The sequence below is a fragment of the Tursiops truncatus genome, chromosome 6 (genome assembly GCF_011762595.2).
Source record: "Tursiops truncatus isolate mTurTru1 chromosome 6, mTurTru1.mat.Y, whole genome shotgun sequence".
NCBI lineage: Eukaryota > Metazoa > Chordata > Mammalia > Artiodactyla > Delphinidae > Tursiops > Tursiops truncatus.
Genome location: NC_047039.1, coordinates 33280919 through 33306318, shown reverse-complemented (window position 1 = coordinate 33306318; position 25400 = coordinate 33280919). Strand labels below are relative to the sequence as shown.

The window sequence follows — 25400 nt, the reverse complement described above, 5'->3', positions numbered from 1 at the left end:
ATTACTTTTTAAAGGGTGATATAGATGGGCAATTTGCTCCCTTTTTAGCAGAAGGCTGTCTTCAAATGAGATCCTTACACCTGTAACTTATGTAATATTGTATACCAACTCTACTTCATTAAAATTTTTTTTAATTAAAAATAAATCTATACTCAGTGAAAATATCCATCAAAAGGGAACACATAATAAAGATATTTTCAGGCAAACAAACAAAAAAATGAGATCCTACCCAGAATTCAATATATAAAAGAAATAAGAGGTGGCATTGTCACAGAGCACCTCGGCTTGCTGTGTACACTTAGATGTCGCTGAGGAACTGTAGGGTGTGATGCACACAGTTTTAGAACCATGTCTTAGAACCTTACTCTTTTCTGCCTCATTTACTTTAAAATTGAGATGTTATCTGCTGAAGCCAGTGCTTTCTGCCTTGGGATGGAGTTTGGAATCTAATAGTAATAGTGAAGTGTCAGAGCAAGCCTGGGTACTCTTCTCATCAGAGAACTCTGAGCACAGTTGTATAAACACAAAATCTTTGTTTGGGCATGTGTGTTTTCCTCATGACTGCCTTACACACTCAAATTACCATTTAACTTATTCCTCTGAGTGCCAGCTGAGTGCCATGCTTTCTGTCCCCATAGCTGTTGCACAGTAGTTAACGTGGTGATAGATTCACTCACTGCTTTCCAGCCGTACCTGTTTGCCATTTTCTTGCTCTCTGTTTTGCACAACTCTACTCCTTAGTGAGTTGTCATTTCCTGATGTGTTCTGGTTTTCAAAGCAGTCGTCATCATACTAGGAAAAAATACAGATTGCAAAAATAACATTTCAGAGCCACAAAACAAATGTTCTTTCAATGAATGATACCCAAAGACTTTTGAGGGATGGGATGGCAAAGATGAGGTGTTTAGATGAGTCAGCTGATTAAAGAAAGAACCAGGGAAGCTTGGCACATAAAGAAACACAGATGATTTTGAAAAATTTTGACAATTTACTGTCTGTAGAAGCCACATAAGGAAGAAGAAAATTATCTCAATCTAGAAATGTAAATCCTTTTGTGTTCCTTTTTTGGGCCACGTGGCTTGTGAGATCTTAGTTCCCTGACCAGGGATTTAACCTGTGTCCCTTGCAACAGCAACACGGAGTCCTAACCACTAGACCACCAGGGAAATCCCTAAATCTTTCTGTTTTCTAATATGATCTTACAGTACATATGGTGGTTGATACCAAAAATAAATTTTAGTTGAAAATTTGGATCACATATTTCACTTATATTTTTTTCCTTAAAGATATGAATGCTTTAAGTACAAGACTAACAAATGCCTAAATGTTTTGCATTATTTCACTTCTTTGATTAAACATGTTCTTGGTCAGTTTTCTGCTTCTGATCTTTCTTTCCTCCAGATCTGTCTATATTCCTTCTTCGTTACTCTTCCTCCATAATAAAGTGAGTCTCCTGGCCTGCGGAGTCAGTTGCACACTCCTTGGCATGGTTCAGGGCTGCACGATCAAGCTCATTTATCTCACTCTGCTCCCCTTGCAGGAACCATGAAGGGACACCCAGCCAAACAGAACTACGTGACTTTCTCCAAGCCCAGGCTAAGTTCTCCTGCCCTGAGCTTGCCATATTCTCTCTGCTATCCTGCAAAATTATAAAATATTAGCAGTTCCTTATATGACAAGATTTAAAGATAAAGCATGGTTCAGCCAGTACCGTGATGACCTGAAAAATGCATGTGTTGTACTGAAGGTCATTGTTTATATCTGAAACATGGATGATTTTGGTTTGTGTTGTTATGACAGATAAGATTGGTGTGGTCCAACTTGAGGAAGACAGAACGGAACAAAGTTGCTGGGTCTAGGCCATGTAACTTTCTAATAAGCAGAGCTGAGATAAGCATGTTGGTTTCCAACCTCCTTTCGAACACATCACACAGACTTTCAAATTATAAAACAAAACAAAATAGAGTAAACCATGGGCCGGATCCTTGATCATTTTATTCTTAGATGTTGGATCTATGAGATGTTAAAATGTGTTTTGTTCGGTTGCCAGCATTCTCTGGTAGTAATGAGCATAAGAAAAAAAATGGCTTCTTTTGTGAGACCAATTTTATTTTTACTTTTTGTGATTTTTCTTTAATAAACTGAGTAGGGTTTGCTCTTGGATGGGTATCCTGACGCCCCACCGCTTTTTCCAAATGTGACAAATACCTGGTTCATTTATCTTTTACCTATTTTGGGTGGGTCCAATCTTTCTCCCATCTCAGCCCAACTAGACATTTTATATGGTACTTCATTCCAAGTAAGGCAACAGATAGATAAACAGTGTCGGGTAGGTGTCTATATCTTTTCAGGACATATTCCCTGCTAGCCCTGTTGGCTGTGACCATGTCCTTGAAAAAGGAACAAGTGTATGAGTTTGATTTTAAATTTAAATCTCTGGCTGGCCCCACAGATCTAGGGAAAAAAATGCAATTCCAACTTGTATTACGTGTTCCATTTACTGAAACACAAGAGTGTATAAATGTGAATAAAGTCTAACTTCCTGCACACATATGATTTATGCATAAAAGTTTTGTGGCCAAACAGCTTTATTGTGTTACAAGTGCTCATACCTTACTTTAGCCCAGTTCCTTGCACATAGCAGATACTAACGATTGTTTGTTGAATTAGTGAACCAAGGTGACTTTAACGTTGCATTATCTAGTGCAGTGTAGTACCTCTGGATACTTGGTATCAAAATATAGTGGTATGGGGTTTCCCTGGTGGTGCAGTGGTTAAGAATCTGCCTGCCAATGCAGGGGGTATGGGTTCGAGCCCTGGTCCAGGGAAGATCCCATGTGCCATGGAGCAGCTAAGCCCGTGCGCCACAACTACTGAGCCTGCACTCTAGAGCCCACGAGCCACAACTACTGAAGCCCATGGGCCTAGAGCCCATGCTCCGCAACAAGAGAAGCTACCGCAATAAGAAGCCCGTGCACGGAAACGAAGAGTAGCCCCCGCTCGCCGCAACTAGAGAAAGCCCGTGCGCAGCAATGAAGACCCAACGCAGCCAAAAATAAATAAGTAAATAAATAAATTTTTTAAAACCCCAAAAAACAAAATATAGAGGTATGTGGGGGACAATACATATAGTGTGGAAAGATGACAAAGTGTTGCTAATTGCTGAAGCTGGCTGATGGGCACTTAGGGACTCCCTTTACTATTCCTACTTTTATGGGTGCTGAAAATTTGCTTAATAAAAAGTTAAAAATAAAACCCAGCAAGAATTGGTGGAAAAACAGGACACAGGTAACAGAGGGGGCTTGGTCCTTTAGGTCCCTAATTACACGTGACCCTGGGCAGGTCATATCTTCCTACCCCTCCGTCCACCCATCTAGACAACATACTTTTGACTTGTTCTCATGGTCCCTTCCAGAATCCTGACATTTTCTGGTTCCAAGAGCTTCAGCTTCTTGGTGCTGATTATTCCTGCCACCTGGTGGCAGAATCTGAGACTTCCTTGTGGAACAAGAGGGTGGAGCTGTCCTTTTTAAAGTTAATGAAAGAGGAAGGGGGGGGAGGGTTGGCGTGGGGGTGGGCATAAGCGGCAACAAGAGCACCTATGGATGTATTTGTAACATTAATGGGATTGTTTTACCTCTGTTAGATTACATGCTTTGGCTTTTTTTTTGGATTTATTTATTTTATTTATTTTTATTTTTGGCTGCATTGGGTCTTCGTTGCGGTGCGTTGGGTCTTCGTTGTGGTGCGCGGGTTTCTCATTGCGGTGGCTTCTCTTGTTGCGGAGCATGGGCTCTAGGCGTGCGGGCTTCAGTAGTTGCGGCACAGGGCTTCAGTAGTTGTGGCTCGGGGGCTCTAGAGCGCAGGATCAGTAGTTGTGGCACACGGGCTTAGTTGCTCTGTGGCATGTGGGATCTTCCTGGACCAGGGCTCGAACCCATGTCCCTTGCATTGGCAGGCGGGTTCTTAACCACTGTGCCACCAGGGAAGCCCCCGTGCTTGGGCTTTTTAGTGTTTTCAGAAGAACAATATCTCCCGGCTGAGGATTTCCAATAGAAACAATTGGGGTGTTTGTGGGTGTTAATTGGTGCCTGAAAAATGACCCTTAAAACACCTATATCTCTGCTTCTTTTTAAACTGGAGTCGTGGGAGCTATATAACAGGTGGCCCATAATTACTTCTTAGCTCATTGTTTCTTTCCATCTATTTAGCAATTCAGATTAATAGATAACTTAGTACACCGGACTCCTATAACCATGACTGTATTCTGAGGGCACACCTGTCCACCGAATGGGTAACAACATTGTGGGTGTCATGTATGAGTATTTCTAAGCAATTTACAGCACACCACTTTTAATTTCTCTACTTAGTGTTAGTGGCTGAGTGTCCTAAGGGTATGATCTTGCACTGGGCTCCCTCTGGAGGCAGATCCTTGAGCCAGGAGTACACGGTGCCTGGGTTTTTTTCCCTACCTGTCTTTTTTTTAAAATAAATTTATTTATTTATGTGTTTATTTCTGGCTGTGTTGGGTCTTCGTTGCTGGGTGTGGGCTTTCTCTGGTTGCGGCGAGTGGGGGCTACTCTTCGTTGCAGTGCACGGGCTTCTCATTGTGGTGGCTTCTCTTGTCGCGGAACAGGGTCTCTAAGTGCGTGGGTTTCCGTAGTTGTAGGTCGTGGGCTCTAGAGCACGGGCTCAGTTGTTGTGGTGCATGGGCTTAGTTGTTCGGCGGCATGTGGGATCTTCCCGGACCGGGGCTTGAACCTGTGTCCCCTTCACTGGAAGGCGGATTCTTAACCACTGCGCCACCAGGGAAGCCCCCTACCTGTCTTTCTGATCTTGCATTTCCATGCTGTTCGAGCAACTATAGATCTACAGTGGCTGTTCCAGGGGGTACAGGTGGACAGAGGCCTTTTTAATTAATTTTTTTTTTGCTTTTTTTTTTTGCTTTAATTTTTTTTTTGTTTTTGCTTTTATGTGCACCTAAACTTACATAATATTTAGTAGGTACAAGACACATCAGGAAACCCTTTGCAATGTTTTGTATCAGTATTTGATCCCGGACTTCCCTGATGGCGCAGTGGTTAAGAATCCGCCTGCCAATGCAGGGGACACAGGTTCGATCCCTGGTCTGGGAAGATCCCACATGCCGTGGAGCAACTAAGCCTGTGCGCCACAACTACTGAGCCCGCCCACCCTAGAGTCTGTGTGCTGCAGCTACTGAGTCCACGTCCATAACTACTGAAGCCCACGTGCTCTAGGGCCTGAGTGCTGCAACTACTGAAGCCCGCGAGCCTAGAGCCCGTGCTCCACAACAAGAGAAGCCACCGCAATGAGAAGCCCACGCACCACAATGAAGAGTAGCCCCTGCTCGCTGCAACTAGAGAAAGCCCGTGTGCAGCAATGAAGGCCCCTCACAGCCAAAAAAAAGAAAAAAAGAAAGAAAGAAATCTGATCCTAAGAGTCCTGTGAGGTGGCTACCAGGATCCCTCTTTTTATAGATGAGGAAACTAAGGCAAAGAGAAGATTACTTGACTCAGGTTGCACAACCAGAAGTAGATGAGATGGAATCTGAACTCAGACTGTCCAACTGCAGGCCATATTGTACTCATAGAGTTTGGCCCTTGGGCCAAGACCCTTTGGCCTTGGGAATGTCTAAAGACATAGTAGTGTACCTACAGATTGAATTCCCTTTCAATTAAGAAAGCCTGATTTGGACTCTAGACAAGAGTAGAAATGACAGAGGTGCTGAAGATTCCAGAAAGGCTTGTGGCGACTTTTAAACTCTATTTAGGTTCTGGTGGTCATTTCTCATGCCAGCACGGTGGCCTTCTGACCCCGTAGACTGGTTCTAAGTCAACTGTGCCCTTTAAATAACACGAATGGGCACTCCTGCATTTGTGGGCAGGTCATGTCTCCATGATGAGTTTGACATTCTTTCTTCTTCTAACTGTGCCTGCTCCACTCACTTGGTCTCTCCCTCCCATTGTGGCCCTGATTGAACAATGTGGCTTCCATTTCTTGGCCGCGGTTTCTCTGCCAAGACTCAGCATCACTGTGCCAGGGGGGCCTTTCTTTCCACCTTCCTTATAGAAGCTGCTCTGGCCCCGTGTGTTCTGACTGGGTGACTGACCTTGCTGAGGGGGCACAGCTGGGCTTTGAGACCTGGGGCAAGGACGGAAACCTTCACCCAAGTAGACTTTGATCCTAACCTTTGGTTGGACGTGGAGCATATAGGTTTATGAAAGATGGGCATTTCCCAGCTGGCAAAGGGATGTTGACAAGGCTCCCGGGAAGTCGCTGTGAAGTTCTTTAATTCGTTCTAGGGCTTAGCATTACCTGGCGAGTTCTAGGGGGATAATATACCTTGGGTGGAGGGCTTTATACTGCCAGCATAGATTACATTGGTGATAAAAGTTGTTTATTTAATTTTCTACATATGTATGTGTGTGTGTGTATCTATTTTCACATCTTTGTACACCTTTAATGCAAACTTCCTGGAAGTGTCATCTATGCTATGCAGCCCAGGCCCCAGGCGTAGAAACTGGGTTTTAGCCATGCAGGCTAGTTGTGTTTTAATCAACAGGTTGCCACAAAGGCCCACAGTAAAACCAGATAGTGGACAAAGTGGACTAAGGGTCACCACTTTCCTTGCCTTGATTTATCTCTGTGTTTCCATACCGTCTCTTGAGAGCTGAAGGACACTTGCCTGATCTATCTCTGTGTTTGTTTCAAAAGTACCTGGTGTTTGGCAGAGGTGCTTTGCAGCTGTCCTGTGAGAGATACATGCTTTGAGAGATATGCAGTGGTCAACACCCCAGAGCAGGCTCTGACTTGACCGCAGGAAGGCGCCTGCACAGATGAAACCTGGAGGTATCAAGAGTTACCTTTGCTCCATTACCGTGCTAAGATCTCTGCCCGAAGCAGGGATTTGTACTCTGCTAGGCACAATTCATGCCGTGTGCAAAGGAGTGTGGAAGGCTGCGCATGCCCCAGCTGCCCTTGGATATCTCCATCCTTTCCTAGAGCCTGATGACCTGTCTGCCTCCTAACCCTTGGAATTCCCTTACTCACTCCCTCCAGGGAGAAGGTGCCTTTAGAGCATGAGTTCCCCTTCTCCATTCTCTGGCTATAGAATAAAAGCCCATCTGGCTTGCACCAAACTCAGTTTCATTATTGGCAGCATGAGCCCAGGTAGGAAAGAACTCCCTGACTGAGCCAAGGGGGCTTTGGTTTGGCTGCCCCAAGACGGAGGCCTTGTGTTTAATTCAGTAACAGAAGCAATCAATGTGGTGCATTCTGAGACCAAGGCAGGCCTTAAATGTTGCCATGGATGTCAAAGTCCCAAGGCCAGCAACAAAACTGGCCTTTGGGTCAAAGTCAACTGTCAAACTGTCATTTGGACTTGGCACTGTGTAAATCTGTATTTTACCCCCTGGACTCTAAGCTGAGAAGGCAGATACTTTGTTCTCTGTTCTCTGCTGAATACTGTGTGCTCAGCACAGTGCCAGGCATAGAAGTGCTCAAGGACTGTTTCTGAATGAATGGAAAAAGGGCTCTCAAACTTAAAATAACAGATAAAGCTGTGTCTCTACAAGTGGTACAGGACTAGCACGGAACTACTTTCTCTATTTCTTTAAGAAGGTTACCTTATGTTTTAATATTCTAAGCCTTAAATGTCTAAGTGAAGGTGTTAGTAATACATCTTCAGTTTCAGTTGCTTTCCTGAGCTTCTTCAAGTGATCTAACCTTTCTGTATCCATTTCTCTGAACATGGAATGGAACTAGACTAGGACAACAGCCTCAAATAATAACTTAAAATTCCAAAATGCGATATAAAGAGATCACAGGCAGTGACTTAACATAAATCTTAGATGACTGCTTCTTGGAATATTGGTAAATTATCTATATGAATTGGTGCTGCATTGTGATAAAAATCTTGGGTTCCATGGTCATACCTGGGTTCAAATCCAGCCTTACTTTCTCTTTTGTTTTTGTTTTTTTAAATTTTACTTTTTTATTTATTTTTGGCTGTGTTGGGTCTTCGTTTCTGTGCGTGGGCTTTCTCTAGCTGCGGCAAGCGGGGGCCACTCTTCATCGCGGTGCGTGGGCCTCTCACTGTCGCGGCCTCTCTTGTTGTGGAGTACAAGCTCCAGACACACAGGTTCAGTAGTTGTAGCTCATGGGCCTAGTTGCTCCGTGGCATGTGGGATCTTCCCAGACCAGGGCTCGAACCCATGTCCCCTGCATTGGCAGGCAGATTCTCAGTCACTGCGCCACCAGGGAAGCCCCAGCCTTACTTTCTTGAGGCCTCATACCCTATTACATGGGAACATAGCTTTCTTTACCTACCTAGCGGGGCTGTGTGATCAGTCTGGTGCCACACACAGTAAGTACTCATTGACTTTTAGGTTAATTTTATGGTTTAGTTTGCTACTTGCTTGCTTGCTCTGGGGCATTTAGTCAATTTGTCCTTTTTTTTTTTTATTCATGTAATATTTTATTTACCGATCTCTCTGAAACATGCCAAAATTCATATGGCTAACGGAACTTTCCATGTTAAAACGTTGGTTAACACACAAATTCCTAACAAAAAATATTTTAATGTAGGAATCAACATGTGAACATTATATTTAGGTGGTAAAATTCAAGTTATAAATATAAGATAAATATCAAATAATATCATATTTTTGGTTTAATGGAGAACAGTTGTGACGGTCATGCTTAACACCTTGATTAAGTAATGAGAGAAATGGGTTGGGCTGTCGTAGAGGTATGCAAAAATTTAACAGTTCAAATAATCCTTAGCCCTTCTGAGAAAATGTAGATGGCAAATATGTGGCATATATTTGTGTAATATGGTTGTTTCAATCCATTAGTGAGCATTCTGTTCATGCATTTAAAGTAATGGTAGATGTTTCTGAGCACTGAAAATTAGATTCAGAGTAAGTCTTTGCTCAACAAGTTAATGATATGATGAATCCCTTATATTGAAAAATAGAGTTTATGGAATCTAAAAAAAAAAAAAAGAATGGTTCTGAAGAACCTAGGGGCAGGACAGGAATAAAGATGCAGATGTAGTGGCATGGATATATATACACTACCAAATGTAAAATAGATAGCTAGTGGGAAGCAGCCACATAGCACAGGGAGATCAGCTCTGTGCTTCGTGTCCACCTAGAGGGGTGGGATAGGGAGGGTGGGAGGGAGATGCAAGAGGGAGGAGATATAGGGATATATGTATATGTATAGCTGATTCACTTCGTTATACAGCAGAAACTGACACACCATTGTAAAGCAATTATACCCCAATAAAGATGTTAAAAAAAAAAACCCAGGGACTTCCCTGGTGGCACAGTGGTTAAGAATCTGCCTGCCAATGCAGGGGACACAGGTTTGAGCCCTGGTCCTCGAAGATCCCACATGCCGTGGACCGACTAAGCCCACGCACCACAACTACTGAGCCTGCGCTCTAGAGCCCGCGAGCCACAACTACTGAGCCTGCGTGCCACAGCTACTGAAGCCCACGCACCTAGAGCCCATGCTCCGCTACAAGAGAAGCAACCGCAATGAGAAGCCCCTGCAATGAGAAGCCCTTGCACGGCAACGAAGAATAGCACCTGCTTGCTGCAACTAGAGAAAGCCTGCATGCAGCAATGAAGACCCAACGCAGCCAAAAATAAATAAATAAATTTATAAAAATAAAACAAAACAAAATATATAGTTTAAATTTGTAAAGTTTAAGGTAAAGCATACTTTTTTTCATAGTTATTTTTAGATATAGAGACTACACTACCATATATAATCAGCTATACTGCTGTGCACAGTTAATTCCAGTTACCAAATTTTGTATTTGCTGGTCATCAACAGCACAAAATTTATGCTCCAAAAGAAATATATCAATCTGGTTACATTTAATTTTCTTTTAAAGACAGATTAACTAAATTTAAGGAAGAATTGGCTTTTCTTGATATCTCATTTTCAAATTACTGTTACAAACTTACCAGAGAGTAAGTTTTTATTTTGCCTAACATCAAACAATCTTCAAAAAGTTTCCAAGATAGAGGCATTCCTTGTTCCATTTCCAAAACTAAATAAAGGCTTTCTAACTGAAAGCATTTACATTCCTAGCCCTCTAAAGTAAACATTAAAAAAATGATCTCTTGGCTTCTGAATAGCCCACTGAGTTACATAAAGTGTTTTCTGTCCCAACACTTTCTCAAATTCAAAAGATATTTACTTCCTAAGAACATGACAGTCTTCATTTCAAAACATTCAGTTCGTTTCCATGGCAACACCGATGGGATTCCTTGGCCACCATAAGTCACATTAGTTGACTGTGGAATTTCTCAGTCTTCTTTATATCTTGAGCTTGGTCTGTTCTATACACAAAACAAACTAAATCATCTGTTACTTCAATACCCAAACTCCCATCAGAATGCCTATATTTGAGAACCACACATGGCTTCATAGGGTCTGTGAGGTAGAGTTTCTCCACTGCGTGACTGAATTCCTCCTGTGTCTGGTACTGCGGCATCATGGGCCCGCGGCAGAACAGGAGAGGGAGGCAAAGCTACGGGCCAGAGGTGGCGTGACGCGGCCCACCTACTGCGGCAGGGGCCCAGCCGCTCAAAGGTGGTGGCGCCTCTTTGCCACTTTGTCCTCTCGTTGAAAGTTGGCATGTAAAAGTCAACATCTGTTTTGTGAATCTAATCTCTTCAAATTGCAATCATTCCTCCCCCCTCTTAACTATCATCCATCTATCTGTCTGTCTATCTATTTTAAAACTCTACAAATGTCAAATATTTTAAGGCCAGTTCTATCTAAAATTTTCTTTCAAGTTGCATGAGCATTACCTTGGAACGGTTGCATTTTCAAAGGCAGTATTCCAGAAGCCTCTGATCTTTCTGACCTTCTTGGTTCAGGTAACCTCTGGCTCAAGTCTTGGGTTTACGTAATCCTTAATGTGAGGTGATGGGCACTGGCTAGACTGCTTCTCCGTGAGATGTGCCCGTTTTTCTTGCCAGGCTGTGTGGGTTCACAGACTGGGTGCCGAGGAAAGCACCTGACCAGCCTGGGACTCGTTATCACACTGCCCTGGAACAATTCTCTGTCACCTCTGAATGCTCTGAACAGAGCTTTGAGTTGGCTGCAAGGAGTCAGGGCTACAGAACACTGATGACATTCTCCCCTCGTGATCTTTGTGAGCCATAGGCAAAAGGAACCTCTAAGGATAGAGACATAAGGAGAAGTGGAAAGAGTCAGAGTCCTGTACCTGAAGGAGAAAAATTAGAGGAAGGTTTCTATTTATTGGATTTAGAAAAAAATACATTTAAACATGCAAGTATTCATGGAATATGACTTCTGTGAGTTTTCTTGAAGAAACACCTTGAGGAAGAACCAGCGAAACAAATGATAAATGGAGAAATTTTGGCAAAAGAAGTGATAGCATGTTTTGAATCTTTTTAATGAATCGAAATCCAAAACAACTCCAGGGAGTAAGTTTCCAGAACAAATTATAAACATTACAACCTCTGATAATGTAGAAAAGATTGTCAGAGCGCCACTTGAAGGAGAAGGAAACAAAAATTTTGATGGTAGGATAAATATGCCAGTTTCCTCAACTTTTAATTTCTGGGAGCTGGAAGAGATTATAAGTAGCAGTGTTTAAGATAGAAAGGTAAACACTAAAAGATATATAGTCAGTTAAAATTAAGTGATGGAAGAGAAGGAAATAAAATAATGGAAAGTAGAAAATATAGAAATTTTGTGATTACTCACAATCTTAAGTTGGTTATAAAAGGAGCCATTAAAACTAACAAACAAACAAACAAAATATGTCTTCAGAAGAAATCAAACAAAAATAAACCAAACCAATGAAAAGTTTTTTTAAAAAATCACATCAAATATAATGAGAGAAGCTAAGGGCAAGCAAATCTATTTGATTGGGTCAGATGGAATAACAGAACACAACCATATACTGAAAATGACTCAGAAAGGTAAAACACGCAGTGGCCATCATCTTAATCAATCAAGGCTGAAGAGAGGACAAAAGATTCCATTACCACGTCCAAAAAGAAGCCAGTGGTCGGGGTCCAATCTCACTCTCTGAAGGATGGCTATCTATGTACAAGTGGCATCGATTAACAAGGGAAACTGGGAGAAAAATCTAGAGACGCATTTAGAAAGAGGTTGAGCTAACTCTTTCAGTCTATGACAAATCAAGTGGGAAAGGAAGGATAAAGGAAAACCAAAATAACAACAAAAAATAGGAATCTAATTAACAGCTATCAGACTCCAATAAAAAATATAATATTACGGCCAAGACTTCTAGTTGTCCCCAACATCTATTCTTCCCCATTTCCTTTAGAAATACAGCTCTGAATTTTAGCAGGGCCTACAGTTTCCCAGAAAAAGGCATATTTCCTAAACTCCCCATGGTTATGATGAAGTTCTGCCACTGTGATGGAAGCTATGTGCAACTTCTGGGAACTGTCCTAAAGCAGGGCAGTTGGTGGAGCTGATGCACCCGTTTCAGAGTGTTTTAAAATACATAAAATTAAATATATAGGGTTAAAAGGAAGCCAATTATATTGAAATACAGTTATTAAAATATTAAAATTAATTAGTGATAGAATAACATATATGCATCTTTATTAACACTTTAAAAAACAAGGAAAAAATACCCCAGCAAGGTCCAGTGACAAGTTCCAATAACCACTTTAATTTCAATGCCATGGATGTAAATTATGCAATAGATACGAATTCTTTTTTCTACTTGTACTTAGTAGCTCAATGTAGTGAGGGTCCTTTAGCATCTGTCACATACATTTCAAACACGGAGTTCAATCTCCTCTTGGTCTGTGGAGTAGAATGTGCCCCTTTCTCCTCAGGCTCATGGGAAAGGTTTCCCTGCCCACTCCCCACCTGATGTATCTCTTATTTATGAAGCCACCATAAATGGATACATCTGAGAGAATATGGACCTTTTTTTTTCTTTGTCATTGGAGGTCCTGGTTTTACTTCTGGTTCTGTCCATATTATCATCCAGTAAATCTACTAGTCAGATAAGTCAAAAAATGCCCAAGAATAAGACTTGGCATCTGGTTCATATAGATTCTTGAAGTAAAGAGAAAATGAGTGATGGTTAAGCTTCCTGCTTAATTGTCTGAGGCTGATGTCATACGATTTTTCTAAAAGAGGTTGTATTTTTCTATCAGAAATGATCAGAGTCCTGAGTTATACTTAAAAGATGAAATGCAGATTAGCTTCCAATGTAATTCTGGTGCCAGACCAGACACGCTCAGGTAGGCTGGAGATTGATGGCTGCATGCAATGTCTACTTGTTTAGGCCATTCCACTAATGCGGCAAGATAGAGGTGCCATGAAGGCCAACCCTCAGCCCCACTCCTGATTCTGGTAGTCTGGAAGCAGGAACCTGGTAAAAACCATTAACGTGACCTCATTTTTGTATACTCTGGTCACTGGCCAAATTTGGGACAAACTGAGTACCAAAAAGTAAAAAATATGAATAATAACTGCAACTTATGTCAAAAAATACGATGGAATGATGAATGGATAGAGGGCAGCATAGATGAAGAAATCTGTGATAAAGGATAGTAAAATGTAACTTGTAGAATGTGGGTGATGTTCACTATGAAATTCTTTCAACTTTTCTGTATGTTTGAAAAATTTCATAAAAAGTGTTGGAAGAAACAAATAATGTTGGTAATTGATTATAAAACATTAAATAAAAGGGAACGTTAGTCTACAACGATACTCAAAAAAGAGAGAAAGACAAAAAAAGAGAAGTTCATTCTTTTCAAAACAATGTGGGGTAAGGAATACTGAAGAAATGAAAGTTACCATTTTGCAACTCCCGAAGTAATAATTGATCCAGGAAAGGGTCATCAATGGATGCAAAAACCATGTGGTGAAATGTGCTGGGGAACTGGCTATTCACACAGCCTGAAGAATCACTGCTCAGATCACTTACTAATTAGAAAGAGAGAAATGTAACTTTATAATGGGATGGTCGACCTGTCACCACACTAACCAGCTCATCACCAATAGTGGAATTAAATTTCTCCAAAAACACATATGTATATGTTTTCCTTTTTTCACATGTGGTTTCCAGATCCTGGAACTAGCTAAAAGTCGTATAAATGTAGATTGTACACTCCGAGACATCACTGCCCCTTCTCCTGCTGGGTTGTCTTTCACTCTTATCTTAGTTTTTCATATTTGTACTTGATAATGTGTGATTATTTCAGCCTGGTTCCAATTTCCTGTTATTGTTTCTTTTGCTTTTCTTTGACTTAGGCTGTTGTTTAAATACTTGAAGACCCTCCCACAAGAACTTCTACTATACATTTGAGAGGGAGAGGTCTCAAGACACGCATGGAGAAGCTAATCCTAACAGCAAGAATATGACAACATCTGGACTTCTTACACAGTGCTCTGTGCTTTCCCATGCACTGCCTTACTCAACCCTCTTTTCCCTTGATTTTCTAATAGTTGCATCTTTATCAATTTTTTAATATGTGAAGCCAAGAATTCTTCTCCCATTAAAAACCAGTTTTCTGGGCTTCCCTGGTGGCGCAGTGGTTGAGAATCCGCCTGCCAGTGCAGGGGATACGGGTTCGATCCCTGGTCCGGGAAGATCCCGCATGCCGCGGAACAGCTAAGCCCGTGTGCCACAACTACAGAGCCTGTGCTCTAGAGCCCGCGAGCCACAACCACTGAGCCCACATTGCCACAACTACTGAAGCCTGCGCATCTAAAGCCCGTGTTCTGCAACAAGAGAAGCCACCGCAATGAGAAGCCGGCGAACCGCAACGAAGAGTAGCACCCGCTCACCGCAACCAAAGAAAAGCCCGCACGCAGCAACAAAGACCCAACACAGCCAGAAACAATAAATAAATAAAATTTAAAAAACCAAAAAAACCCCACCAGTTTTCTATCTGCACTTACTGGTTGCTACTGTCTGAATGTTTGTGTCCCCTCAAAATTCATTATGTTGGGGCTTCCCTGGTGGCGCAGTGGTTGAAAGTCTGCCTGCTGATGCAGGGGACACGGGTTCGTGCCCCGGTCCGGGAAGATCCCACATGCCACGGAAAGGCTGGGCCTGTGAGCCATGGCCGCTGAGCCTGCGCGTCTGGAGCCTGCGCTCCGCAACGGGAGAGGACACAACAGTGAGAGGCCCGCGTACCACAAAAAGAAAAAAAAAAAAAAATCATTATGTTGAAATTCTAACCCCCCAAAATGATGGTATTAGGAAGTAGAGCCTTTGAGAGTTGCTTAAGTCTTGAGGGTGGAACACTCATGAATGGGAATAATTAGTGCCCTTATAAAAGTTAGCCCACAGAGATACCGAGCCTATTCTACCATGTGAGGACATGGTAATTTCAAAGGTGCTGGCTCTAAACCAGCAAGAGGGCTCACACTAGAACACTGACCATGCTAACACCTTGATCGTAGACTTCCAGTCTCCGGAAATAAATTTCTGTTGTCTTTAAGCTACTGAGTCTGTAGTATTTTGTTATATCAGCCTGATCAGACAAGACACTGGTTCCATTTTTTGCCTCATATTCACTCTTGAACCCATGCCAAAATGGCTTTCATTCTTACCACACTATGGAAATCACCCTTGCTAAAGTAATCAATGGTTTCCATTTCCCTAAGTCCAGTTTTCATCATATATAGTGGACCATTTACTCCTTAAAATATTCTTGTCCCTGACTTCTGTGATCACATTTTGCTAGTTCTTTCCTACCATCTGTACTTCTCCTTCTCCTTTTCCTGTACCGTATAAGCCTTTTCACTCAACCCTTAATGTTACATATAGTTCCTTGGGGCTCCATCCCAAGCATTCTCATTCATTCCTTTAATAAAACTTACTGTGCACCTACTATGGCATAGACACTGTATTAGTTACAAGGCATTGCATTACAGTCCCTGTTCTCAGGGAGTTTAGAGGAAAAGCTGTCAATCATAAATTATTTAATTGATCATTAATTATAGTTGGTATAAGGACTATTAAAAAGTTCAAGGTACTACTTCTACGGATTAACTGAAATAAACTTGGCTGTGTCTGACATTCCAAAGATGCAACCCATTTAGTCACAGGGGAACCGGAGGTGCTCTTATAAGGAAAACATCTTCCTACAGTTGAGAAAAAAATTAATAAACAAGGATAAAATCCCTTTGAATTTCTCAGTCGAAATTAAGATTCTTCTTACTCTCATTTCCTTCTCTGATTTGTTTTAGTAGGCAAATCTCCAGTCTGTCTGAAGGGATCAAAATTCAGATGGTGAGGGCTTCCCTGGTGGCGCAGTGGTTGAGAGTCCGCCTGCTGATGCAGGGGACACAGGTTCGTGCCCCGGTCCGGGAAGATCCCACATGCCGCGGAGCGGCTGGGCCCGTGAGCCATGGCCGCTGAGCCTGCGTGTCCGGAGCCTGTGCTCCGCAGCAGGAGGGGCCCCGACAGTGAGAGGCCCGCGTGCCGCAAAAAAAAGAAAGAAAAAAAAAGAAAAAAAAAAGGAAAAAAAAAATTCAGATGGTGAGGTGACTGTAGATTGTGTTTTGTTTATAAAAATGCTTTCACCATAGGCCACAAGGCTGGTGGTGGTCTTCTTTCTGTAGGCCTCCTGTCAGCCAAAGATCAAAAGATTAAGAAATTTACGCTGTCTAATATTTATAATATACAAAAGCTATGAAGGATGTAATAACACTTGTCTGTGAAGCAATTTAGTCAGATGAGTCACTGAAAGACTTATTTCTAATATTTAAATTTATTTCTTAATTTTATTTCTAAAATTAAGAGCAGAAAACATGGCTTCAGCTTTTATTAAAGTCTATTATTGGAGTACTACAGAATAAGAAGGAAGAAAAGGGAAATAGGGAAGGAGAGATACAGGTGGTGTCAAGAGACATCAGATATCATTAATGACACCTTCATCTTGTAACTTCATCTTGTATTATCTTGAATAGCCCCTAAGCTATTCAAAATCCTGCTTTGCCTTTGCAACCGTTGGTTTTTTTTTTTTTTTTTTTTTTTTTTTTTTTGCTGTACGCGGGCCTCTCACTGTTGTGGCCTCTCCTGTTGCAGAGCAACAAGCTCCGGACACGCAGGCTCAGCGGCCATGGCTCACGGGCCCAGCCGCTCCGCGGCATGTGGATCATTCCCGGACCGGGGCACGAACTCGTGTCCCCTGCATCGGCAGGCGGACTCTCAACCACTGCACCACCAGGGAAGCCCTCAACCATTGGTTTATACAGTGGGTATTACAACTTGGGACCTTCCAGCAAGTTCAGTGAAATCGACTCCAAGTCTACTTTTGGTTCCTGCTTCAGCCACTCTCCAGCCCTTTTTATGTAAAGGAGTGTTTTAGGGGATCCCCTGGTGGTCCAGGACTCTGAGCTTCCACTACAGGGAGCCCAGGTTCGATCCCTGGTCCGGGAACTAAGATCCCTCAAGCCACGAGGTGCGCGAGTGGGGAAGAAAGGTGTGTTTTATGCCAAAGCCTGAATCACCTGCAGGATAAAGCCTGAGTCAGTAGTGCCTACCTGATTCTTATGTTATCGTGGGGCGTTACGGTCATTTATTGCTAAGTATTATCCTTACTTAGAACTGGAGTATTTTATACCAGTCAGCTGCACATTGTTATGTCATAGGCATTTGAATTTGCTCACAGTTGGAAAAAATTTGCTTTTTGGTGATTTCTAAAGTCACCTTGGCCATCAAGCACTTCTTTCCAGGGAGTACTAATTAAGTGCTAGAAACACATCAAATAAACTTAACAGTGTATAAAAATTTTAAAAGAAATTCACTTGATTAAATAGAACATGAATCAAAATGAACCAGAATATCTGTAAATAACTTTCTACAGTGCTTTGAAGAGAGACAGATGTTGAGGGCCGAGCTCTCCAGTGTGCTGGAGACCTCAGGGACATGAGGTTTTACGTTCAGTTGACATGGTAACAATTCAGATCTGCATGTTGGCATCTCTCACAGTTTTTCTATCAGTGGATTCCAGTATTTGCTATGAGAAGAGACAGACTTCACACCTGGAGTTGAAAATTTGGTTTGGCCTGCACCAAAACAGCCTCCCCACGTAAATGGTTTAAATAATAGTTGCTGATACTTGAGCACTTGCTAGGTACTAGTGCTTTACATTAATCTCCCAAAAGTCTTATGATGCAGGGTATTAGTACCTATTTTGGGATGAAGAAATAGGCATAGAAGTTAGGTCACTTGCCTAAATGGCGGACCTGGCAGCCTGGCTCTGAAGCCTCAACCCAAGGGGTTTTTTGCCCTCCTCGTACTGACTTAGTATGTAGCTTTCAGTCTCAGTGTCTGTGCCCTGCTGTCACCCTCACTTTCCCACCCACCCACCAACTGTCTGGCTTTTTTCAGGAGCTCACCCCTTTCCTCCCTCTCCCACTCCCTCCTTAACAAGAGGCCCCTTGCCATCTGCAGCCAAGGTCAGAACCACATACGCTATGGTCAGTACTTGGAGCACAGCAGACTACTTCTTACTCCCACGTGTGCTTTTCTAAATTCTTCCTTTCCCACTTCTTTCTTCCCTCTTCCCTGACCTCAAGACCTCATGCTCTGCAGGGGAGCAAGGAAGCGGCTGTGTGGGTAAACAGAAAGCCTCACATTTGCTGGCTCCTAGAAATATCTTCTCTTGACTTTATGCCCTGCCTTGCTGACTCCAACATAACCTGTGCCTAAACCTTTGCTCCCCAGGTGCTTCATCTGCCTGGGTCTGACCAGTCCTCAATTAAGCAATTAAGTAATTAAGCAATTACTTTGTTTCAAACCTCCCTGGCTGCGCAAGTCAGACCAGTGCTCTCTAACCAACTTCCTCCTTGTAAGTGTTCCCGAACCGAAGGACTTGAGTGGATGAGAAACTCAGAATGCAGTAATGAGAATTAGAAAAATAAACATTCTTGGGGCTTCCCTGGTGGTGCAGTGGTTAAGACTCTGCGCTCCCAGTGCAGGGGGCCCGGGTTTGATCCCTGGTCCGGGAATTAGATCCTGCATGCATGCCGCAACTAAGATTTCGCATGCCACTACTAAGGAGCTTGCGAGCAGCAACTAAGGAGCTGGTGCGCTGCAACTAAGGAGCCCTTGAGCCGCAAGTAAGGAGCCCGCCTGCCACAACTAAGACCTGATGCAACCAAATAAATAAATACTTTAAAAAAATTATTTAAAAGCTAGCAAACTTATAAAGTGATGTGACTGACAGGGTAAAATGATTGGTACATTTCCAAAGCGGAGCAGGTCAGCAAAATAAGGCAACTGGGTGGTCCAGAAGGGGAGCTGTTATGCCTCTCTTGGCCCCTTTTGGACTGTGACACTTTTTCATGGTGCAGAGAGCCTTATCTCATATTAATGGGTAAATAATGAGGCAAAATGGGGTTGTCACTCTCCCAAAGTCCAATTCCAAGGTAACTGCCATTATTTGACCTGTCTTGCAGTTCCTCAGAAAATCCCACTCACAAGGCATGTCTTTATTTAATCTGAGTTAGAGTTCACCCGGTGCTATTTTCCTGGGGGCAATGGTTTAAGGTAGGCGGCTGCCTGAGGTGGTGATAACAGTTGGAGAAAACAAGATAAACAAAAATTTAAAGGAAAGGCTGGGGAATGAGATATCCATAAGGGACTTTGAAACGCTCTGATATTCCTGGGAAATTAGAAGCCCAGGGACATGCCCGGAGTCATGTTCATGCTTGAGAAAGACCTGAGAAAAATCAAAGTTCTCATCTCTGGCTGATGTTGAAACTCCACAGAAGCAGGGAGTAAAGTAAACATAGAACTGTAGCCAGCTTGCCTGAGCACTGAAGGCAATCTCCCCAGCAGGCACACAGAGCCCTCAGCAAAGCCTGGGAGATTTATTGGTTCCAGCCACTTGGGAATTTATATCAGATCCTTAAACTAACTGAGCAGAGACTTTAGTGGCCACACATGGCAATAAATGCAGACTACATAAAATTATTTCAGTTAATTCACTAAAGAAACAAATAGTAACAATAATGACAACAGCAACAAACAGCAACAACAATAAAGCCTGGAGAAACGGGGATGTATCTGTTTTCCAGAATTGCCACATTATTTTTTGTTTTTTTATTAAAGTATAGTTGATTTACAGTGTTTTGTTAGTTTCAGGTGTACAGCAAGGTGATTCAGTTCTATACATATATTCTTTTTCAGATTATTTTGTTATACGTAATTAAAATATATTGAATATAATTCCCCATGCTATACAGTAGGTCCTTATCGTTTATCTATTTTATATATAGTAGTCTGTATCTGTTAATCCCAAACTCCTAATTTATCCCTCCCTCCCCGCCCTTTTCCCCTTTGGTAACCATAAGTTTCTTTTTTTTTTTAACATCTTTATTGGCGTATAATTGCTTTACAATGGTGTGTTTGTTAGTTTCTGCTTTATAACAAAGTGAATCAGCTGTACATATACATATGTTCCCTATCACTTTCTTCTTGCATCTCCCTCCCTCCCACCCTCCCTATCCCACCCCTCTAGGTGGATACAAATCACCAAGCTGATCTTCCTGTGCTATGCGGCTGCTTCCCACTAGCTATCCATCTATTTTTTTTTTTTTTAGCTATCTATTTTACATTTGGTCGTGTATATATGTCCATGCCACTCTCTCACTTTGTCCCAGCTTACCCTTCCTCCTCCCCGTGTCCTCAAGTCCATTCTCTATGTCTGCCTTTTTATTCCTGTCCTCCCCCTAGGTTCTTCATAATCTTTTTTTTTTTTTTTTGGATTCCATATATATGTGTTAGCATACGGTATTTGTTTTTCTCTTTCTGACTTACTTCACTCTGTATGACAGACTCTAGGTCCATCCACCTCACTACAAATAACTCAATTTCATTTCTTCATTAGTTTGTATTTTACGTCTGAGTCTATTTCTGTTTTGTAAATAAGTTCATTTGTATCGTTTGTTTTAGATTCCACATATAAGTGATATCATATATTTGTCTTTCTCTGTCTGATTTACTTCACTTAGGATGATAATCTCTAGGTCCATCTATGTTGCTACAAATGGCATTATTTCCTTCTTTTTTTATGGCTGAGTAATATTCCATTGTATATATGTACCACATCATTTTTTACCATTCATCTGTTGATGGACATTTAGACTGCTTCCCTGTCTTGCTATTGTAAATAGTGCTGCTATGAACATAGAGGTACATGTATCTTTTTGAATTATACTTATGTCCAGATATACGCCTAGGAGTGGGATTGCAGGGTCATATGGCAACCCTATTATCATGTATTTTCTGTGTCTTAATTTACTTGTGGGGAAAAAAAAGCATCTAGATAGCTCTAGCCAAGCTTGTCCTGAGCTACGTGAAAACATACTCAGTTATCTGAGTGTGATTCATGCTGATCTCCCTGATCAATCTGTTGAAGAAATAGCACTCTTCCAACCTCAGAACTTATATATTCAAAGAATCTGAGTTCAAAGTCTATGCCAACATTCCAGCACTTATATGACCTCCCAAATTTTGAGCTCCATTTAACAATCTCTCCAAACCTGACTGGCTCACCAGGTGAATCATGGAGTGAGCTGGCCTTCCTCCATGTTTGTGTAGAGTAGAGGCACAATTCCAGTCTAGGGCTGTCTCAGGACATTCATAAGTGGGTCCTACCCAACCGATGTCAGAGCTAGGATGGGCCCTGTGCCTCTAACGGCCACTCATGGCAAGATCAATGTTTACTCATGGGCAGGAGAACACTTGTGCTGGGATTCTAAGGGACATGCTTTAGGAAAGAGGTTCGTTCAAAAACTTGCCTGGGGGCTTCCCTGGTGGCGCAGTGGTTGAGAGTCCGCCTGCCGATGCAGGGGACACGGGTTCGTGCCCCGGTCCGGGAAGATCCCACATGCCGCGCAGCGGCTGGGCCCGTGAGCCATGGCCGCTGAGCCTGCGCGTCCGGAGCCTGTGCTCCGCAACAGGAGAGGCCACAACAGAGAGAGGCCCGTGTACCGCAAAAAAAAAAAAAAAAAAAAAAACTTGCCTGGATTTTCACCGTTAGAAGTTCTGAGTTTTATCCCACCTCTCCTGCTGTCAATTTCATCTCTTCCTTTTCTCTGGATCCTTTCCCCTTCTTTGAGTTTGAAAAAAATCTTTCAGTTGCCCTATTCTAAAAAACTTACCCCAAAGATAGACTCTTGGAATTTGTGGTATTTGTCAAGTGAAGAAAAGATTTTTCTTTTTAAAGTGATGGTGAAATAATTGAATGTCCATGTAGAAACACAGAAAACTTGACTCTCATCTTACACTATACATAAAAATCTGTTTCAGAGGGACTAGAGGCCTCAATGTGGAAAGCAAGAACAAGTTTATAGAAAATGTGAGAGGGTATCTTCATGATCTTACAGGATAGAAAGTGATTTCTTAAACAGGATATATAAAACAAACACCTGATAAATGGGGCCGCAATATAATTAACTTTTGTTTATCAAAATGTTAAAGAGCGAAAGACAGCTTCAGAGTGATAGAAGACTTTCATTTTGAAAGAGAACTCTTTCGAATCAATAGGGAAAAGACAAAATCCAGTAGAGAAAATAGACAAGAGACTTGAGCAAGTATTTCATAAAGTAGGAATCTAATGGCCAATAACACAGGAAAATTAAAATCAAACCTCCCTAATATATGACTATACACCTACCAGAATCACTGAAATTAACAAACCTGATAAATGTTGTTGAGGCTATGAAGTAATAGGAACTCACACTCTGTGGGTGGGAGTATAAACTGGTAAAACCACTTAGGAAACCAGTCTGGAATTATTATCAAAGTTGAAAGTGTATATGTATTCCCAATGACCTAGTAATTCCACTCCTACGTATAACCCCAAAATACAAGTGTTATTCACCATGAGACATGTACAAGAATATTCATAGCTGCCTTTGTTATTTTGAAGTTCCCCAAAGCTCCAAACTTAATGAGGCAAAGTCCACTGACAGTAAAATAGATAAATTGTGTAGCATTGACAGAGAATACTGTGTATCAAGGAAATTGGATGAACTCTGGTTACACACAGTACTATGGCTGAATCTTAGAAATATAAAACTGAGCAAAAGAAGCCAGATACAAAATGATTCATCTTCCCTAATTCCATATAAATGTTCTGAAAGAAGCAAATAATTTTTCTTGAGGTTTTCTACTTATATAAAGTTCAGAAACAGGTAAAGGCAGTGTTTAAGGATTCATAATTAGAAGTTAAGGCATAAGGCAAAACGGTGAAGTAGTTACCACAAAGTTGGGAACCTCGTTATGCCTGAGGGAGGGGGGCAGTTGAACAGAATGTGCAGGGCAGGGGTGTCCGAGCCGAGGGATGGCAATGTCCTATTTCTTGACCTGGGTCGCACTTTATAATATGTTGTCTATTTGGTTTTATGTGTTTTTCTGCATGTCATAATTTACAATGAGAAGAAAAACACTGCCTACAATTTCCATCTTGCCTCTCCCGAGCCTGTCCCTCTTCTCTCCTCTCCTCTCTGCCAGGGGAATGTCCTTTCTGTCCTCGTTTTCTCCAGTCTCTTAACTCCCACTTATAACACAGACTGTCCCGGCCCTCAGCCCCGGTCACCAGTAATATCCTAATTAGCAAATCAGATGAACGTGTCTCTTCCATACCGTGGAGGGGTCTTTGCTGTTCACCTTGTGGTTCTCTTTCCCCTCTGCTTCCCCAGACCTTCCCTCCTCTGGTTCTGTCCTCTCTCTCCCTCTGGCTTCTCTGTTTCATCCTCTGACTTCTCTGACTTTGCTGCTCCTGAAACACTGGCACTTCCCAGGTTTCCCTCCCAGTGGTCTCGTCCACACCCTGGCCACCTCTGTGCTAACAGCCCCCAAACGTACAATGTCCCCTTCCAGGCTCCAGGTGCAGGTGTGCCTAAAGCTTCCTGCTCCATTTATATCTGTATCTGGATGTTCAGCGTCATAATTTCAACCAGCAGCCTCAAAATGAAGTCATTCTTTTCCTTGCTCCAACCCGATTCCTAGATTTCCTATCTACGTAAAGGGAATCGCTTCCAAGTGGATATCTCAAGCTAGAAATGTGGACTTTAACCTGTCCTGGCACCAAGAGCTACTGTTACTATGTTCACACTGTGCTAGGCACTTGCTACGGTCTGAACGTTTGTGTCCACACACCATGCCCCCCGCCAAATTCCTGTTTTGAAAATGTCATGCCCCGCATGGTGTATTAGGAGGTGGGGCCTTTGGGAGGTGATTAGGTCATGAGGGAAGGGCCTTCATGAATGGGTTTAGTGCCTTTATATAAAAGACCCCAGAGGACCTCCCTGGTGGTCCCAGGGAAGTGGTTAGGACTCTGTGGTTAGTCCCAGTGGTTAGGACTCCATGCTTTCACTGCTGAGGGCACGGGTTTAATTCCTGGTCGGGGAACTAAGATCCAAAGCTGTGCAGTGCGGCCAAACAAACAGACAAAAGCCCAGAGAGCTCCCTTGCATTTTTGGCCATGTGAGGACGGGGCCCTCACCGGACATAGAATTTGCTGATGCCATGATCTTGGACCTCCCAGCCTCCAGAACTGTGAAAAATATGTTTCTGTCTATAAGCCACCCAGTCCGAGATATTTTGTTACAGCAGCCTGAGTGAACTAAGACAGCATTTTTAAAAACATATATTACATGTATTTTTTGCATATATTACAGAGGAGGACGTGGAAATATTCGCAGGCAGAGCAGCTCTGACTCCTCACCCTGACTTCTGCCCAATTCCACGCAGTGGCCTCTTAGGAGCACAAGTACTTTCCCCCTGCGTCAGTTTCCACCGCCTCTAACCTACTTCTGATCATCACACTAACCTCCTAACTGGTGTCCCAACCACACACAAATCTCTTTCCATTTTTTGTCCATCTTTAACAGGGCTAGTAGAGTCCTTTAATGATTTGATAGTGTAGATTTTTTTTTTGGCTGCTCTGCGTGGCTTGCAGGATCTTAGTTCCCCCACCAGGGATTGAACTTGGGCCCTCAGCAGTGAAAGTGTGGAGTCCTAACCACTGGACCTCCAGGGAATTTCCGAGAGTGTAGATGTTGATTGATTTCTTCTCAAATGCCTAGGCCACGTGATCTGACGCCAGCCTGCCCCCTTTCCCTACTCCCCAGCCCCAGGTCCGCATCTTCTCTACCCCAAGCACACAGGCTGTTTCAGGCCCCTAGGCCTGGGTACAGACAGTTCTCTTTATTTGTGATGCTCTGCTGACGCCCCTCCCTGTTCAACTGGGAAATCCCTGCCCACCCTTAAGCTCTAACTGATGTTCTCCGAACATCTGTGATGCAAGATTAGCATATTATTCCTTCTTGAACTCGTCTCCCTCTCTAGCAGGGGCCACATC

General features: G+C 42.5%; 1 protein-coding gene and 1 long non-coding RNA gene across 2 annotated transcripts in view; one reads left to right on the top strand and one right to left on the bottom strand.

Moving 5' to 3' along the window:
* Positions 1-25400, top strand: part of LOC109550741 (uncharacterized) — a 265141-nt gene that overhangs the window by 82984 nt on the left and 156757 nt on the right. The window lies entirely within an intron of this gene.
* The window catches only part of SLC28A3 (solute carrier family 28 member 3), a 58052-nt gene that overhangs the window by 29736 nt on the left and 2916 nt on the right, over positions 1-25400 (bottom strand). Inside the window, exon 2 of the mRNA XM_019940379.3 lies at positions 694-792. Within this exon, the coding sequence (XP_019795938.1) occupies positions 694-792 (99 nt within the window). The remainder of the gene's footprint in view (positions 1-693; positions 793-25400) is intronic.